General features: G+C 43.6%; 1 protein-coding gene across 2 annotated transcripts in view; it reads right to left on the reverse strand.

The window, feature by feature from the left end:
* LOC129818241 (junction-mediating and -regulatory protein-like) overlaps positions 1 to 19181 on the reverse strand; it is a 71070-nt gene that overhangs the window by 7920 nt on the left and 43969 nt on the right. For both annotated transcript variants that reach the window (XM_055873988.1, XM_055873989.1), the window contains exon 3: positions 2935 to 3085. In XM_055873988.1, the coding sequence (XP_055729963.1) occupies positions 2935 to 3085 (151 nt within the window). The remainder of the gene's footprint in view (positions 1 to 2934; positions 3086 to 19181) is intronic.

Genomic DNA, 19181 nt, shown 5'->3' on the forward strand with positions numbered 1-19181 from the left:
AGAATTTTAAATATAAATATGAACTTTATCAAACAAAACATGCATGTATTGTGTAACATGCAGTCCTATGAGTGTCATCTGATGAAGATCATCAAAGGTTAGTGATTAATTTTAGCTATATTTTCTGCTTTTTGTGACTGCTATCTTTCACTGGAAAAATGGCTGTGTTTATTGTGGTTTGGTGTGACCTAACATAATCGTTTGTAGTGCTTTCGCTGAAAAGCCTACTTGAAATCGGACACTGTGGTGGGATTAACAACAAGATTACCTTTAAAACATTTATGTCTGAGGAATTTTAATTATGAAATTTCTGTTGTTTTGAATTTGACGCCCTGCACTTTCACTGGCTGTTGTCATATCATCCCGTTACCAGGATTTCAGCCATAAGAAGTTAATCGGACGATTTTTAAAAAATGTACTCGTAATAATGACAATTACAACAATACTGAATGAACACTTATTTTAACTTAATATAATACATTAAAAAAATCAATTTAGCCTCAAATAAATAATGAAACATGTTCAATTTGGTTTAAATAATGCAAAAACAAAGTGTTGGAGAAGAAAGTAAAAGTGCAATATGTGCCATGTAAAAAAGCTAACGTTTAAGTTCGTTGCTCAGAACATGAGAACATTTGAAAGCTGGTGGTTCCTTTTAACATGAGTCTTCAATATTCCCAAGTAAGAAGTTTTAGGTTGTAGTTATTATAGGACTATTTCTCTCTATACCATTTGTATTTCATTAACCTTTGACTATTGGATGTTCTTATAGCCACTTTAGTATTGCCAGTGTAACAGTATAGCTTCCGTCCCTCTCCTCGCTCCTACCTGGGCTCGAACCAGGAACACATTGACAACAGCCACCCTCGAAGCGGCGTTACCCATGCAGAGCAAGGGGAACAACTACTCCAAGTCTCAGAGCGAGTGACGTTTGAAACGCTATTAGCGCATACCCTGCTAACTAGCTAGCCATTTCACATCGGTTACACCAGCCTAATCTCGGGAGTTGATAGGCTTGAAGTCATAAACAGCGCAATGCTTGAAGCACAACGAAGAGCTGCTGGAAAAACGCACGAAAGTGCTGTTTGAATAAATGCTTACGAGCCTGCTGCTGCCTACCACCGTTCAGTCAGACTGCTCTAACAAATCATAGACTTAGTTATAACATAATAACACACAGAAATACGAGCCTTAGGTCATTAATATGGTCGAATCCGGAAACTATCATCTCGAAAACAAGAAGTTTATTCTTTCAGTGAAATACAGAACCGTTCCGTATTTTATCTAACGGGTGGCATCCATAAGTCTAAATATTCCTGTTACAGTGCACAACCTTCAATTTTATGTCATAATTATGTAAAATTCTGGCAAATTATGCGGCCCAAACTGTTGCATATACACTGACTCTGCGTGCAATGAATGCAAGAGAAGTGACACAATTTCACCTGGTTAATATTGCCTGCTAACCTGGATTTCTTTTAGCTAAATATAAAAGGTTTAAAAAATATATACTTCTGTGTATTGATTTTAAGAAAGGCATTGATGTTTATGGTTAGGCACACGTTGGAGCAACGATACGCACCGCATCGATTATATGCAACGCAGGACACGCTAGATAAACTAGTAATATCATCAACCATGTGTAGTTAACTAGTGATTATGATTGATTGAGTGATTGTTTTTTATAAGATAAGTTTAATGCTAGCTAGCAACTTACCTTGGCTTACTGCATTCGCGTAACAGGCAGGCTCCTCGTGGAGTGCAATGTAATCAGGTGGTTAGAGCGTTGGACTAGTTAACTGTAAGGTTGCAAGATTGAATCCCCCGAGCTGACAAGGTAAAAATCTGTCATTCTGCCCGTGAACGAGGCAGTTAACCCACCGTTCCTAGGCCGTCATTGAAAATAAGAATGTGTTCTTAACTGACTTGCCTAGTTAAATAAAGATTAAATAAAGGTGTAAAAAAATAAAAATAAAAAAAATCAGCCAAATCGGTGTCCAAAAATACCTAATTATTCGGTCAACCTCTAGTTCACACTCTAAAGTAGGCTAGCACCAACCTTAGCCCAGAACTAGCTGGTCCTGCTCCGGAGGAGGGTTAGTACCGACTTTTCGGGGTTAGTCCCAGAAACATAGTGCCAAAAAAGCATGTGTGAAACTGTGTCAAGAACAACACCTAGAATGATCACTGTCCAATCACAAAAGCGACACTCAATATACATATGCTTGTGAGGCTGTAATGCGTTCTGAAGGTTATTTTGATAAGTAAATTCATACTATTTAATCATGAGGACAAAAACCAAAATACTTTAAATCAGAGAAAAAACAATGCCTATGCCTAACAAAAATGGTTGCTATGCAGGCTGGCTAAGGTCTTCTCACTTAGCCAACTAAAGCTACAAACTCTACAGCTGGAAGGGCAGCAAACAATCCATTTTCCTCTGTTTTCATAGCTTTTCTATTGACATTTAATTGCATATATACATGATAATAATATTGTTGCATGATTTCGCCTGGATCAGAAAAGTTGATGTCTCATTCATTCACTGCAATCTCTGTACAGGAGCGAGATAGAATTTCAAAAGTGAAACATTGTTTCCGATGTCAGACAGGCAGACAGCAAAGTTTATACAAAGCATCACTGTTGGAAATCAAATGCTAGAAGCAACAGGAAATATTGTGTTAATAAATTGCTTATAATATTGGTTGTGCGTCAGAGATGTTGGTCGCATGTTGTGTTTGTCAGTTAGCCCAGGGCTTGGGTATACAAGTGTGAATCCTTAGGCAGGGCTAAAGTTTAGCCCAGGGTTAACAAATACTTATGTGAACACAGGCTACGCTAACCCAGGCCTGTCTAGCCTGGAGCTAAGATATCCCGGGGCGAAGAACAACGCCAGTGTGAAAAGGCCTTATATGTGTGTGTGTGTGTGTGTACCTTTCTGAGCCCTGGCGGTGGTCTCAAAGAACTTGACGGTAAGGTCCTGTATGGAGAGAACGGCAGCGTGAGCCTTCCTCATCCACTCCTCATTCTCCCTCCTCAGCCCCTCCACACGACGAGGCCCCAGGCGCTCCGTCTCCAAGGAGATCTGACCGAGGGGACACAGATCAATAGGGGTCACGCAAAGGTCAAATCAACATAAATCAATTACATTTTTATTAATATATTATCCCAGAGGGAAATATAGTGTGTCGGTCCAGCAGGATAAAATAAAGGGATTGGATTAATAAATGAAAGTCAAACTCTCGCACATTGATACATTGAAAAATTCAGACCTTACAAATAGTGATTAATTGAGGATTTAAAGTACCTCAATTCACCTGGCCTCATGTCAGTCTTTAACAGCAGGTTGTGCTGTGGTGTAGCAGTCAGGGACATGTGTTTACTGTACTACTAAACCCAGTGTCCTCCTTTGTTGTAACTTTGGATAACTGTAGGACGTTCTCTAAGGTTAAGACAATCTCATTTAATCAAACATACCGAGGCAACGACAATCAAGTGCTTAAGTGTTATTGACTTCTCAGGCTTAGTTCATTACTTGGAAGTGACTTAAGTAAGGTCTTTTACACTGTCTTTGTAGCTAGCTAACCAGCCCTGGATACGTCCTGGGAGTTAGTAAAACAGCTGATTATTGTGTTTTTTATCTTTAACTTAAAGACCCTTGCTCCCTTCGGTCTCAACGTAGACTTTGATCTGAAGCCATTCTTGTGATTATTGTGACTTTGCCATTGTAATTGTTTGTAAGCTTGTGTAGTCTAAAATGAATCTATGATCGTATGCTATCCATTTGTTTTTTGTATGCTGTTCTTTGTATGGCATTTTAATATTTGAGAATTAACCAATGATATTAGGCCACTCTTGGCCATGATTACAGACACCTGTGTGTCTTTTGACACTATATAAACGAGTCATCCCGCAGTGTTTGTGATTATACCCTGATGAAGACAGCTTGGTTGTCGAAACGTTGGATATTACATTTTTGCATCTGAGCTCCTAGAGTGTGCGGCTCTCCTTTATTTTCAAGAGAGCAGCTGGAACATATTGTACTTAGAGTAGCTGATTTCCTAAGAACAGCCCCCACACAGCCCACTGTTTTGCTCCTGTCTGGACCAGCCTTGATTTCAACGTCCACGGATGTAGATTTTTGGTCCGGTCCAGAACAAATCTGAATCCATCATAGACGTCTATGTTTGGTTCAGATTTGGTCCGGTCTGAACAAGCTTTGATTTGGCTCAAACAAACATATATGCTTGGTTCAGATTTGGTCCAGTCTTGATTTCAACGTCCAGAGTCGTCCGGTCCTACCGGCCTAAATTTGGTCCAAACATAGACGTCTATAATTGGTTCAGATTTGGTCCGATCCAGACTGGCCTTGATTTGGCCCAAACATAGACATTTCACAAGTTTGGACAGCACAATACAGTAAAGAAAAGTTGAGTATAGCACAGTACCTTAGAGTATAGTACAGTATAATGTACTGTATTGTACCCTATTTTACTCTAATGTACTCTACTGAACTAAACTGTACTCTACTGAATTAAACTGTCCTGCTGCTCATTGACTACAGCTCAGCGTTCAACACCATAGTGCCCACAAAGCTCATCACTAAGCTAAGGAACCTGGGACTAAACACCACCCTCTGCAACTTGATCCTGGACTTCCTGACGGGCCGTCCCCAGGTGGTAAGGGTAGGCAACAACACATCTGCCACGCTGATCCTCAACACCAGTTCCCCTCGGGGTGCGTGCTTAGTCCCTCCTGTACTCCCTTGTTCAACCACGACTGCGTGGCCAAGCACGATTCCAACACCATCATTAAGTTTGCTGACGACAACAGTGGTAGGCCTGATCACCGACAACGATGAGACAGCCTATAGGGAGGAGGTCAGAGACCTGGCAGTGTGGTGCCAGGACAACAACCTCTCCCTCAATGTGAGCAAGACAAAGGAGCTGATCGTGGACTACAGGAAAAGCCGGGGCCGAACAGCCCCCATTAACATCGACGGGGCTGTAGTGGAGCAGGATGAGAGTTTCAAATTCCTTTGGGTCCAAATCACCAACGAACTAACATGGTCCAAGCACACCAAGACAGTTGTGAAGAGGGAACGACAACACCCTTTTCCCCTTAGGAGACTGAAAAGATTTGGCATGGGTCCTCAGATCCTCTAAAAGTTATACAGCTGCACCATCGAGAGCATCCTGACCGGTTGCATCACCACCTGGTATAGCAACTGCTCGGTATCTGGCGGTAAGGCGCTACATAGGGTACCCTTACATCAGAGGCCAAGCTTCCTGACACCCAGGACCTATATACCAGGCGGTGTCAGAGGAAGGCCCAAAAAATTGTCAAAGACTCCAGTCACCCAAGTCATAGACTGTTCTCTCTGCTACCGCATGGCAAGCGGTACCGGAGTGACAAGTCTAGGTCCAAAAGGCTCCTTAACAGCATCTACCCCCAAGCCATAAGACTGCTGAACAATTAATCAAATGGCCACCCGGACTATTTACATTAACCCCCCCCCCCACCCCCCTGCTTTTACACTGCTGCTACTCGCTGATCTTCATCTAAGTCACAACAATAGACAAACAGTGTGTTATTGTATGTTTCTTGTCTATATTGAATACATAATTTAAACATTCACAGTGTAGGTTGGGAAAAGTATGTGAACCCCTAGGCTAATGACTTCTCCAAAAGCTCATTGGAGTCAGGAGTCAGCTAACCTGGAGTCCAATCAATGAGACGAGATTGGAGATGTTGGTTAGAGCTGTCTTGCCCTATAAAAAACACTCACAAAATTTGAGTTTGCTATTCACAAGAAGCATTGCCTGATGTGAACCATGCCTCAAACAAAAGAGATCTCAGAAGACCTAAGAATAAGAATTGTTGACTTGCATAAAGCTGGAAAGGGTTACAAAAGTATCTCTAAAAGCCTTGATGTTCATCAGTCCACGGTAATACAAATTGTCTATAAATGGAGAAAGTTCAGCACTGTTGCTACTCTCCCTGGGAGTGGCAGTCCTGCAAAGATGACTGCAAGAGCACAGTGCAGAATGCTCAATGAGGTTAAGACGAATTCTAGAGTGTCAGCTAAAGACTTACAGAAATCTCTGGAACATGCTAACATCTCTGTTGACGAGTCTACGATATGTAAAACACTATACAAGAATGGTGTTCATGGGAGGACACCACGGAAGAAGCCACTGCTGTCCAAAAACATATTGCTGGACATCTGAAGTTTGCAAAAGTGCAGCTGGATGTTCCACAGCGCTACTGGCAAAATATTCTGTGGACAGATGAAACTACAGTTGAGTTGTTTGGAAGGAAGATACAACCCTATGTGTGGAGAGAAAAAGGCACAGCACACCAACATCAAAACCTCATCCCAACAGTAAAGTATGGTGGAGGGAGCATCATTGTTTGGGGTTGCTTTGCTGCCTCAGGGCCTGGACAGCTTGCTATCGTCGACGGAAAAATGAATTCCCAAGTTTATCAAGACATTTTGAAGGGAAATGTTAGGCTATCTGTCTGCCAATTGAAGCTCAACAGAAGTTGGGTGATGCAACAGGACAACGACCCAAAACAAAGAAGTAAATAAACAACAGAATAGATTCAACAGAAGAAAACACGCCTTCTGGAGTGGTCCAGTCAGAGTCCTGACCTCAACCCGATTGAGATGCTGTGGTATGACCTCGAGAGAGAAGTTCACACCGGACATCCCAAGAAATTTGCTGAACTGAAACAGTTTTGTAAAGAGGAATGGTCCAAAATTCCCCCTGACTGTTGTGCAAGTCTGATCCGCAACTACAGAAAACGTTTGGTTGAGGTTATTGCTGCCAAAAGAGGGTCAACCAGTTAGAAAATCCAAAGGTCCACATACTTTTTCCACCCCGCACTCTGAATGTTTACACAGTGTGTTCAATACAGACATGAAAACGTAAAATTGTTTGTGTGTTATTAGTTTAAGCAGACTGTGTTTGTACAGTTGGAATCAGAAGTTTACATACACACAGTCACTAAAACTCGTTTTTCAACCACTCCACACATTTATTGCTAACAAACTATAGTTTTGGCAAGTCGGTTAGGACATCTACTTTGTGTATGACACAAGTAATTTTTCCAACAATTGTTTACAGATTATTTCACTGATAATTCACTCTATCACAATTCCAGTGGGTCAGAAGTTTACATACACTAAGTTGACTGTGCCTTTAAACAGCTTGGAAAATTACAGAAAATTATGTCATGGCTTTAGAAGCTTTTGACAGGAGGATGTATTTGTGGCTGTATTTCAATGCCTACCTTCAAACTCAGTGCCTCTTTGCTTGACATCATGGGGAAATAGAAAGACATCAGCCAAGACCTCAGAAGAAACATTGTAGACTTCCACAAGTCTGGTTCATCCTCGGGAGCAATTTCCAAACGCCTGAAGGTACCACGTTCATCTGTACAAACAATAGTACGCAAGTATAAACACCATGGTACCACACAGCCGTCATACCGCTCAGGAAGGAGACGTGTTCTGTCTCCTAGAGATGAACGTACTTTGGTGCGAAAAGTGAAAATCAATCCCAGAACAACAGCAAAGGACCTTGTGAAGATGCTGGAGGAAACAGGTACAAAAGTATCTATACCCACAGTTAAACGAGTCCTATATCGACATAACCTGAAAGGCCACTCCGCAAGGAAGAAGCCACTGCTCCAAAACCGCGATAAAAAAGCCAGACGACTGTCACGTTCCTGACCGGTTTTCTGTTATTTTGTATGTGTTTGACGGTCAGGGCGTGAGTTTGGGTGGGTAGTCCATGTTATGTGTTTCTATGTTGGTAATAGGGTGACCTGATATGGCTCTCAATTAGAGGCAGGTGGCTTTCATTTCCTCTGATTGAGAGACATATTAAGGTAGGTGTTTTCACACTGTTTGTTTGTGGGTGGTTGTCTCCTGTGTCAGTGTCTATGTATGTTACGCCACACGGGACTGTTTCGGTTTCGGTTTTGTTTGTTCGTTCGTTTTATGTAGTCAGTTTTCCTGTTCATGCGTTCTTCGTGCTTCATGTAGTTCGTCGTCCAGGTCTGTCTATGTCGTTTATTGTTTTTGTAATTATTCAAGTGTTCGCCGTGTTTTCTGTTTTGTTTATTAAAAAATCATGTCTTATCACAACGCTGCATTTTGGTCTAATCCTTGCTACTCCTCTTCGGATGAGGAGAAGGAGGAAGCGCGTTACAGAACCACCCACCAAACCCAGATCAAGCAGCGGGACCACGAACAGTGGTCCACGAAAAAAAGGATTGCAGGATTTCTGGAGTTGGGAGGAAATCATAGAGGGAAAAGGACCCTGGGCTAAGGTGGGAGTGAATCGCCGCTTTGAGGAGGAGAAGGAGGCAGCCACAGCCCAAAACTGCAGATATGAAGGTACGCGGCTAGCAAGGAAGCCAGAGAAGAAACCCCAAAAATGTATTGGGGGGGGTGGGGGGGGGCTAAGAGGTAGTGGGCCAAGGGCAGGTAGGAGACCTGCGCCCACTTCTCAGGCTAACCGTGGAGAGCGGGAGTACGGGCAGACACCGTGTTACGCAGTAGAGCGCACGGTGTCTCCTGTACGTGTGCATAGCCCGGTGCGGGTTATTCCACCTCCCCGCACTGGTAGGGCTAGATTGAGCGTTGAGCCGGATGTCATGAAGCCGGCCCTACATATCTGGCCACCAGTACGCCTCCTCGGGCCGGCTTACATGGCACCAGCCTTACGCATGGTGTCCCCGGTTCGCCTACATAGCCCGGTGCTGGTTATTCCACCTCCCTGCACTGGTCGGGCGACGGGGAGTATTCAACCAGGTAAGGTTGGGCAGGCTCAATGCTCAAGGGAGCCAGTACGCCTGCACGGTCCGGTATTTCCGGCGCCACCTTCCCGCCCCAGCCTAGTACCACCAGTGCCTACACCACGCACCAGGCTTCCAGTGCATTTCCAGAGCCCTGTTCCTCCTCCACGCACTCTCCCTATGGTGCGTGTCTCCAGCCCAGTGCCTCCAGTTCCGGCACCACGCACTAAGCCACCTGTGCGTCTCCAGAGCCCTGTACGCACTGTTCCTTCTCCCCGCACTCGCCCTGAGGTGCGTGCCCTTAGCCCGGTACCACCAGTGCCGGTACCACGCATCAGGCATACAGTGCGCCTCATCCGGCCAGAACCATCCGTCTGCCCAGCGCCATCTGAGCCATCCGTCTCCCCAGCGCCATCTGAGCCATCCGTCTGCCCAGTGCCGTCTGAGCCATCCGTCTGTCCCGAGCTATTAGAGCCGCCCGTCTGTCCCGAGCCGTCAGAGCCGTTAGTCAGTCAGGAGCCGCTAGAACCATTCGTCTGTCAGGATCTGCCAGAGCCGCCAAGCAGACAGGATCTGCCAGAGCCGCCAACCAGACAGGATCTGCCAGAGCCGCCAACCAGACAGGATCTGCCAGAGCCGCCAACCAGACAGGATCTGCCAGAGCCGCCAACCAGACAGGATCTGCCAGAGCCGCCAACCAGACAGGATCTGCCAGAGCCGTCAGCGAGCCATGAGCGTCCAGAGCCGTCAGCGAGCCATGAGCGTCCAGAGCCGTCAGCGAGCCATGAGCGTCCAGAGCCGTCAGCCAGCCATGACCAGCCAGAGCCGTCAGCCAGCCATGACCAGCCAGAGCCGTCAGCCAGCCATGACCAGCCAGAGCCGTCAGCCAGCCATGACCAGCCAGAGCCGTCAGCCAGCCAGGATCCGCCAGAGTCGTCCAGCCAGGATCCGCAAGAGCCAGCCATCCAGAACTGCCCCTCAGTCCAGAGCTGTCTCTCTGTCCGGAGCTGCCCTTCAGTCCGGAGTTGCCCCTCTATCCTGAGCTACCTCTCTATCCTGACCTACCTCTCTATCCTGAGCTACCTCTCTATCCTGACCTACCTCTCTATCCTGACCTACCTCTCTATCCTGACCTACCTCTCTATCCTGACCTACCTCTCTATCCTGACCTACCTCTCTATCCTGACCTACCTCTCTATCCTGACCTACCTCTCTGTCCTGAGCCACTTTATCCCGGTGCTGCCCCATATATCGACGGTACCCTTTAAATTAAGTGGGTGGAATAGGAGGGTGGTCATTCAGAGGGGAATACGGAAGCTGGGATTGACTATGGTGGGGTGGGGACCTCGCCCAGAGCCTGAGCCACCACCGTGGTCAGACGCCCACCCAGACCCTCCCCTAGACTTTTGGTGGTGCGTTCGGAGTACGCACCTTGGGGGGGGGGGTTATGTCTTTATTATTCAAGTGTTCGCCGTGTTTTCTGTTTTGTTTATTAAAAAATCATGTCTTATCACAACGCTGCATTTTGGTCTAATCCTTGCTACTCCTCTTCGGATGAGGAGAAGTAGGAAGCCTGTTACAACTACGGTTTGCAACTGCACATGGGGACAAATATTGTTACGGCTGTCGAAGTCGTTCTCCTCCTCAGACGAGGAGGAGCATGGATCGGACCAACACGCAGAGTGGAAAGTGGTCATCTTTCAATGAACATAGACTGAACACTTACACATACAAAAACAACAAACGTGACAAAACCAAAAACAGTCCCGTGTGGTACGAACACTGACATGAGATACAAACACCCACAAAACACACCTGAATCCCAGGCTGCCTAAGTATGATTCTCAATCAGGGACAACGATTGACAGCTGTCTCTGATTGAGAATCATACCCGGCCGAACACAAACATCCCAACATAGAAAATAACACAGACAACCCACCCCAACTCACGCCCTGACCAACTAAAATAATACAAGAAAAATGAAAAACAGGTCATGAACGTGACAAATATCGTACTTTTTGGAGAAATGTCCTCTGGTCTGATGAAACAAAAATAGAACTGTTGGCCATAATGACCACTGTTATGTTTGGAGGAAAAAGGGGTAGGCTTGCAAGCAAAAGAACACCATACCAACCGTGAAACACGGGGGTGGCAGCATAATGTTGTGGGGGTGCTTTGCTGCAGGAGGGGCTTGTGCACTTCACAAAATAGATGGCATCATGAGGGAGGACAATTATGTGGATATATTGAAGCAACATCTTAAAGACATCAGTCAGGAAGTTAAAGCTTGGTCGCAAATGGGTCTTCCAAATGGACAATGACCTAAAGCATACTTCCAAAGTTGTTGCAAAATGGCTTAAGGACAACAAAGTCAAGGTATTGGAGTGGCCATCACAAAGCCCTGACCTCAATCCCATAGAAAAGTTGTGGGCAGAACTGAAAAAACGTGTGCGAGCAAGGAGGCCTACAAACCTAACTCAGTTACACTAGCTCTGTCAGGAGGAATGGCCCAAAATTCACTTATTAAGGGAAGCTTGAGGAAGGCTACCCGAAACATTTGACCCAAGTTAAACAATTTTAAAGGCAATGCTACCAAATACTAATTGAGTGTATGTAAACCTCTGACCCACTGGAATTGTGATACAATGAATTATAAGTGAAATAATCTGTCTGTAAACAATTGTTGGAAAAATGATGCACAAAGTAGATGTCCTAACCGACATGCCAAAACTTTAGTTTGTTAACAAGAAATTTGTGGAGTGGTTGAAAAACGAATTTTAATGACTCCAACCTAAGTGCATGTAAACTTTCAACTTCAACTGTATATTATTGTGACCTAGATGAAGATCAGATCAAATGTTATGACCCATTTATGTAGAAATCCAGGTATTTCCAAAGGGTTCACATACTTTTTCTTGCCACTGTAATTCTACTGTGTTACTTTTGATTTTATTTTATTTAGTAAATATTTTCTTAACTCTATTTCTTCAACTGCACTGTTGTTTAAGTTCTTGTAAGTAAGCATTTCACAGTAAGGTCTACTACACCTGTTGTATTTGGAGAATGTGACGAATAAAATTGGATTTGATTTGGATGAGGTAGTCACCTGAAATGCATTTCAATTAACAGGTGTGCCTTGTTAAAAGTTAATTTGTGGAATTTCTTTCCTTCTTAATGCGTTTGAAACAATCAGTTGTGTTGTGACAAGGTAGGGTTGGTATACAGATGATAGCCCTATTCGGTAAAAGACCAAGTCCATATTATGGCAAGAACAGCTCAAACAAGTTGTCCATCATCAATTTAAGACATGAAGGTCAATCCGGAAAATGTCAAGAACTTTGAACGTTTCGTCAAGTGCAGTTGCAAAAACCATTAAGCGCTATGAGGAAACTGGCTCTCATGAGGACAGCCACAGGAAAGAAAGGCCCAGAGTTACCTCTGCTAAAGAGGATACGTTCATTAGAGTTACCAGCCTCAGAAAGTGAAGCCCAAATAAACAGAGTTCAAGTACTAAACACATCTCAACATAAACTGTTCAGAGGAGACTGTGTGAATCAGGCCTTCATGGTCCAATTGCTGCAAAGAAATCACTACTAAAGGACAGCAATAAGAAGAGACTTGCTTGGGCCAAGAAACTACGAGCACTGGACATTAGACCATTGGAAATCTGTCCTTTGGTCTGATTTTGGTTCCAACCGTCTTTGTGAGACGCAGAGTAGGTGAACGGATGATCTCTGCATGTGTGGTTCCCACCGTGAAGCATGGAGGAGGACTTGTGATGGTGTGGGGGTGCTTTGCTGGTGACACTGTGTGATTTATTTAGAATTCAAGGCACACTTAACCAGCATGGCTACCACAGCATTCTGCAGCGATACGCCATCCCATCTGGTTTGCGCTTAGTGGGACTACCATTTGTTTTTCACCAGGACAATGACAAATAACACAGCTCCAGGCTGTGTATGGGCTTTTTGACCAAGAAGGAGAGTGAGGGAGTACTGCATCAGATGCCCTGGCCTCCACAATTACTCGACCTCAACTTAATTGAGATGGTTTGGGATGAGTTGGATGGCAGAGTGAAGGAAAAGCAGCCAACAAATGCTCAGCATATGTGGGAACTCCTTCCAGACTGTTGGAAAAGCATTCCAGGTGAAGCTGGTTGAGAGAATGCCAGGAGTGTGCAAAGATGTCATCAAGGCAAAGGGTGGCTACTTCAAACAATCTCAAATATAAAATATATTTTGATTTGTTTAACACTTTTTTAGCTACTACATGATTCCATATATTATTTCATAGTTTTGATGTCTTCACTATTATTCTACAATGTAGAAAATGGTAAAAATAAAGAAAAACCCTTGAATGAGTAGGTGTGTCCAAACTTTTGACTGGTACTGTATGTGCAGTTGAAATTTAGCCATGGAATCAATGACCAAAAAAGACATATTTTCAATTTCTGTAAATGATGTCTTCTTAACATTCATTCAGAACTGAAAACAAACTTAATTTCATAATCCTGAAAATAGATGTTTTCAACATCCAGAAAATATGTATTTTCAACTTTCATTCAGAACTGAAACTGGAAAGACGTATTTTCGACATCATTTTGCTTACTGGAAGACTACATACACTCACTCATATGTTAATATCTCAATGTAAAACAGATGTGTCTGTATGGGCGCTCTCTCTCTCTCACACACACACACACACACACACACACACACACACACACACACACACACACACACACACACACACACACACACACACACACACACACACACACACACACACACACACACACACACACACACACACACACACACACGCAGGCAAGCACACACAGTAATCAACAGCACGCCACACGTGACCTGAGTAGTTTACATCAGCCAACAAACTGTATGCTGAGTGTGAGTGACAGAGGGAGAGAAAGACTTAGATAGAGGGGGGAGAGAGTAGATAGAGAGAGAGAGAGAGTGTGTGTGTTAGAGAGAGAAAAGGCAAGATAAAGGGAGAGTACTCAGTCAGTCCCACAAAATTAGATATGACCTTAGTGCTGAGGTATCCATTCTCCAATAGAGAGGGAATATTAGCCCTCTACAAAAACTAGAACATTTAGACTTTGACTAACATCTGGGCCACACATCCTGCTGTGGAACTATGGAAACACCATAACAATGGGGATGCCCATCTTAAAAGAAATAGGTCTACTGTAAACACTGGCTAGTCACTTCACTGCAGACTTTCTTTCCAAGGGCTATTGACCCCATGTAAAATACACAATTTCTACTCTGCCATTGTTCTCCGTTTCCCTGATTTTGTTGTTGACTGTTGTCCTTGTGTATGCCTAGGTGGGTTAGGCATGGTTCTGGTTAAATAAGGTGTTCTTGGAGTGAAAGAGCTAAAGACATGAATAGATGAAGTTATCGGGAAATCTAGAATAGAAGTATGAGAATGGAATAATGAGATGCGAATAGAATAGTGGACATGATGTCAGAGAGCCTTTATGTTGCTTTCTGTCCAGTCTGCCACGTGGTCCAGTAAGCCCCTCCCCCTCTCAGCCGTCACTTCCTCGTTGCTGTGTCACTGTGGTGTGGACCATGTGGTGTGGGTCTCATCTCAGACACGACACCCTATTTATCCATGACCTAATCCCACACCACTAAATTATACACACACACTGACACTGCCTCCAGTAATAGAACTACACTACAATATACCTCCATTCTTTTGCCCATCTTTTCACACGTCCTCTACAGCCCACTATGTAATCTGCAGCTTCAGACAGCTGGTGTCGAAGTGAATGAGGCAGAAATAGCGGCCAGGTCTGTTTCCAGGGCCATAGGGCCACAGGCTGAGATAACTACAGACAGACCACAAAGATAACAACAGATAAACCAGTGTCACAGTGTCATGGTCCTTATCACAGATGCTTAAAACTGCCTTCTATCACTTTGGGAGTGGGGAACATTAGCACAGACACAGAGTTTTATCATCCAGAATGTTAATGTTCTTCCTCCTACCTATGCTACATAGCCATCGGTCTGTAGGTTACAGAAGCTACATGACTTATTAATGCATGCCTTCTGACCCTGGCTGTAACAGAATACCCACGCTGCATCACTCCAACACGCGATATTGCCTTCCCACAATGCACCATTCATCCTATACCTGCTCTCCTTTGTCCTCGACACTCATTCACTTCATCCCTTCATTCATCAGATCCCTCATTCACTTGTTCCACTTGGCATGTTGACAGGGGCTAGGGTTCAGGGATGGGCAATTCTATTGCTGATAGACTGCAGCGTGTGCAGGCTTTTGTTCCAACCCAGCTCTAACACAGTGATCAAAATTGGCGATTTGAAAACCACGATTAGTTGATTACTTGAATTGTAGTTACTGCTGGGCTTGAACAAAAGCCTGCCTAACGATACCCATTATCAGTTCAGACCCGAGCCTAAAATGAACTTTTTGGTCCACCAGCCACTGTGGCAGGTAGATAAAAAATACAAATAAATCTACCAGACACTCAGATTTTCTACCGGCCCAAATATTTTTTGGAGCTACAATTACACCAACACAACAAAACAAAAACATGGATGAGTATGCTTTGTAATGTTTCTAAAACAATAAATGTATGACAAGTAAGAAGTAATAACCAGGGTTCATTATATTTGGCTTAGCACCTAAAACCCTCACAAACTTTTACAGATGCACAATTGAGAGCATCCTGTCGGGCTGTATCACTGCCTGGTACGGCAACTACACCGCCCGCAACCGCAGGGCTCTCCAGAGGGTGGTGCAGTCTGCCCAACGCATCACCAGGGGCAAACTACCTGCCCCCCAGGACACCTACAGGACCCGATGTTACGAGAAGTCCAAAAAGATCATAAAGGACAACAACCATCCAAGCCACTGCCTTTACACCCCGCTATCATCCAGGAGGCAAGGTCAGTACAGGTGCATGAATGCTGGGACCGAGAGACTGAAAAAAGGCTTCTATCTCAAGGCCATCAGACTGTTAAAAAGCCATCACTAGCTGTGCCTATATACATAGACTTGAAATCACTGGCCACTTTAAAAATGGAACATTAGTCACTTTAATGTTTACATATTTTGCATAACTCATCTCATATGTACAGTTGAAGTCAGAAGTTTACATACACCTTAGCCAAATACATTTAAACTCTGTTTTTCACAATTTCTGCCATTTAATCCTAGTAAAAAATCCCTGTCTTAGGTCAGTTAGGATCACCACTGTATTTTAAGAACATGAAATGTCAGAATAATAGTAGAGAGAATGATTTATTTCAGCTTTTATTTCTTTCATCACATTCCCAGTGGGTCAGAAGATTACATACACTCAATTAGTATTTGGTAGCACTGCCTTTAAAATTGTTTAACTTGGGTCAAACGTTTCGGGTAGCCTTCCTCAAGCTTCCCACAATAAGTTGGGTGAATTTTGGCCCATTCCTCCTGACAGAGCTTGAGTAACTGAGTCAGGTTTGTCGGCCTCCTTGCTCGCACACATCTTTTCAGTTCTGCCCACAAATGTTCTATAGGATTGAGGTCAGGGCTTTGTGATGGCCACTCCAATACCTTGACTTTGTTGTCCTTAAGCCATTTTGTCACAACTTTGGAAGTATGCTTGGGGTCAATGTCCATTTGGAAGACCCATTTGCGACCAAGCTTTAACTTCCTGACTGATGTCTTGACATGTTGCTTCAATATATCCACATAATTGTCCTTCCTCATGATGCCATTTATTTTGTGAAGTGCACAAGCCCCTCCTGCAGCAAAGCACGCCCACAACATTATGCTGCCACCCCGTGCTTCACGGTTGGGATGGTGTTCTTCGGGTTGCAAGCCTCCCCCTTTTTCCTCCAAACATAACGGCGGTCATTATGGCCAAACAGTTCTATTTTTATTTCATCGGAGCAGAGCACATTTCTCCAAAAAGTACGATCTTTGTCCCCATGTGCAGTTGCAAACCGTAGTCTGGCTTTTTTTAATGGCGGTTTTGGAGCATGGCTTCTTCCTTGCTGAGCGGACTTTCAGGTTATATCGATATAGGACTCATTTTACTGTGGATATAGATACTTTTGTACCAGTTTCCTCCAGCATCTTCACAACATCCTTTGCTGTTGTTCTGGGATTGATTTGCACTTTTCGCACCAAAGTACGTTCATCTCTAGGAGACAGAACACATCTCCTTCCTGAGCGGTATGACGGCTGTGTGGTCCCATGGTGTTTATACTTGTGCACTATTGTTTGTACAGATGAACGAGGTACCTTCAGGCATTTGGAAATTGCTCCCAAGGATGAACCAGACTTGTGGTGGTCTACAATTGTTTTTCTGAGGTCTTGGTTGATTTCTTTTGATTTTCCCATGATGTCAAGCAAAGAGGCACTGAGTTTAAATGTAGGCCTTGAAATACATCCGCAGGTACACCTCCAATTGACTCAAATTATGTCAATTAGCCTATCAGAAGCTTCTAAAGCCATGACATCATTTTATTTTTTCCCCCAAGCTGTTTAAAGGAACAGTCAACTTAGTGTATGTAAATGTCTGACCCACTGGAATTGTGATACAGTGAATTATAAATTAAATAATCTGTCTGTAAACAATTTTTGGAAAAATGACTTGTGTCATGCACAAAGTAGGTGTTCTAACCCGAATTGCCAAAACTGTAGTTTGTTTACAAGAAATTTGTGGAGTGGTTGATAAACACGTTTTAATGACTCCAACATAAGTGTATGTAAACTTCCGACTTCAACTGTATGTACTGTATTTTATCCTATTCTACTGTGTTTTAGTCTATGCCACTGACATTTCTCTCCAAATATGTATATAGTGTTAATTCCATTCCTTTACTTTAGACTTGTGTGTATTGTTGTGAAATTGTTAGATATTACTTGTTAGATATTACTGCACTGTTGGAGCTAGAAACACAAGCATTTTGCTACAGATGCGATAAAAATCAGCTAAACTGTCACGTTCCTGACCTGTTTTCTCTTGTTTTGTATGTGTTTATTGGTCAGGGCGTGAGCTGGGTAGGCATTTCTATGTGTTGTGTTTCTATGCTGGGTTAAAGGGTTAATTGACCTTGTATGGCTCTCAATCAGAGACAGGTGTTTTCGTTCTCCTCTGATTGAGACATACATAGGGAGGTTGTTTCTCACTGTTTGTTTGTGGGTGATTGTCGCTGTGTTGTCGCTGTGTCATGTATGCACTAGTTCATTCGTAGCTTCACGTTCGTCAGTTTTGTTAGTTTGTTAAAGTGTTTCGTTTCATGTTCATCTTCGTAGAAAAATAAAAGAAGATGGCTTATTTTCCACATGCTGCGCCTTGGTCCTCACTCTCTACCTTTGACGAGCGTGACAAACACGTGTATGTGACAACTAAAATTAGATTTGTTTAATTACATTTTTTGTGACCTGAGTTTTTTAACCAAATTATCACAGATGAGACAAATGTTCATCTGCCTCTTTAAGGGCTGGAGATTACCGTGGTAATGTGACTTGGGTCATGTTTGTGCTGTGAGATTGAGAGTGACTAGTAGCTGTGCTGTCTTCTCTTCCCTAGCAGTTGAAACTCAAACATAGAAAAACAACATAGCTTGTGAACAATGTAAATAGCCAAGAAACACAAGAACAAAGTCTCACTTCAGTCGACTTTTGTTTCAAGTAAATTAGACCAACTTTTATGCCTGTGCGCAGGGCTTCTAAAAATTAATCTTACACAACTCTTCACGCCAGGCAGTGTCGCAGCGCGATGTGGGATAGGCTATATAGGGTTCACAGGTCTTTGACTGTGTGATTAAGTTAGCCGCTATGAAACAACACATCAGAAATACTTTGAAAGCTGCTACTAGGGCATTTATTTTACTATAAATGTGATCATACTTGACTATTTTTCTCACAAATGCGAGTGAAATGTTCGCACTGTGGAGCCCTGACCACCCACCAATGTGGCTGGGGAAATAGACATCTTAACCGCCAATGCCAAAATCTACCCTCATTTGGAGGGTGGCGGCTACTCTTTTTAGGCCTTTGTTAAGACCATTGCAACTCCTCATCATAAGATAATGTGTCTGCTCGATTGTATTAATTCCCATCTGCAAAGCTTCAAACAGCTAAATATAACTCTTGGCCTTGTCATCCTCTTCCTTTCTAGAGGTGACAGGCTTTATTTACACCTTCGACTAGGACAATAGGCGTCAGCACAGACACTGTGTGTGTGTTCACACTCCCAGAGAAGGTAAGAGGAGACTGTGACTTTAGCACAGTAGTCTGATAGTAGTCTATTGAGACTGAGAGACTACCTAACCTACCCTCATCTCTACACATTACATTTCCCACCTCACATTACTTGCAA

This window comes from Salvelinus fontinalis, chromosome 21 (assembly GCF_029448725.1).
Source record: "Salvelinus fontinalis isolate EN_2023a chromosome 21, ASM2944872v1, whole genome shotgun sequence".
In the NCBI taxonomy this organism is placed as follows: domain Eukaryota; kingdom Metazoa; phylum Chordata; class Actinopteri; order Salmoniformes; family Salmonidae; genus Salvelinus; species Salvelinus fontinalis.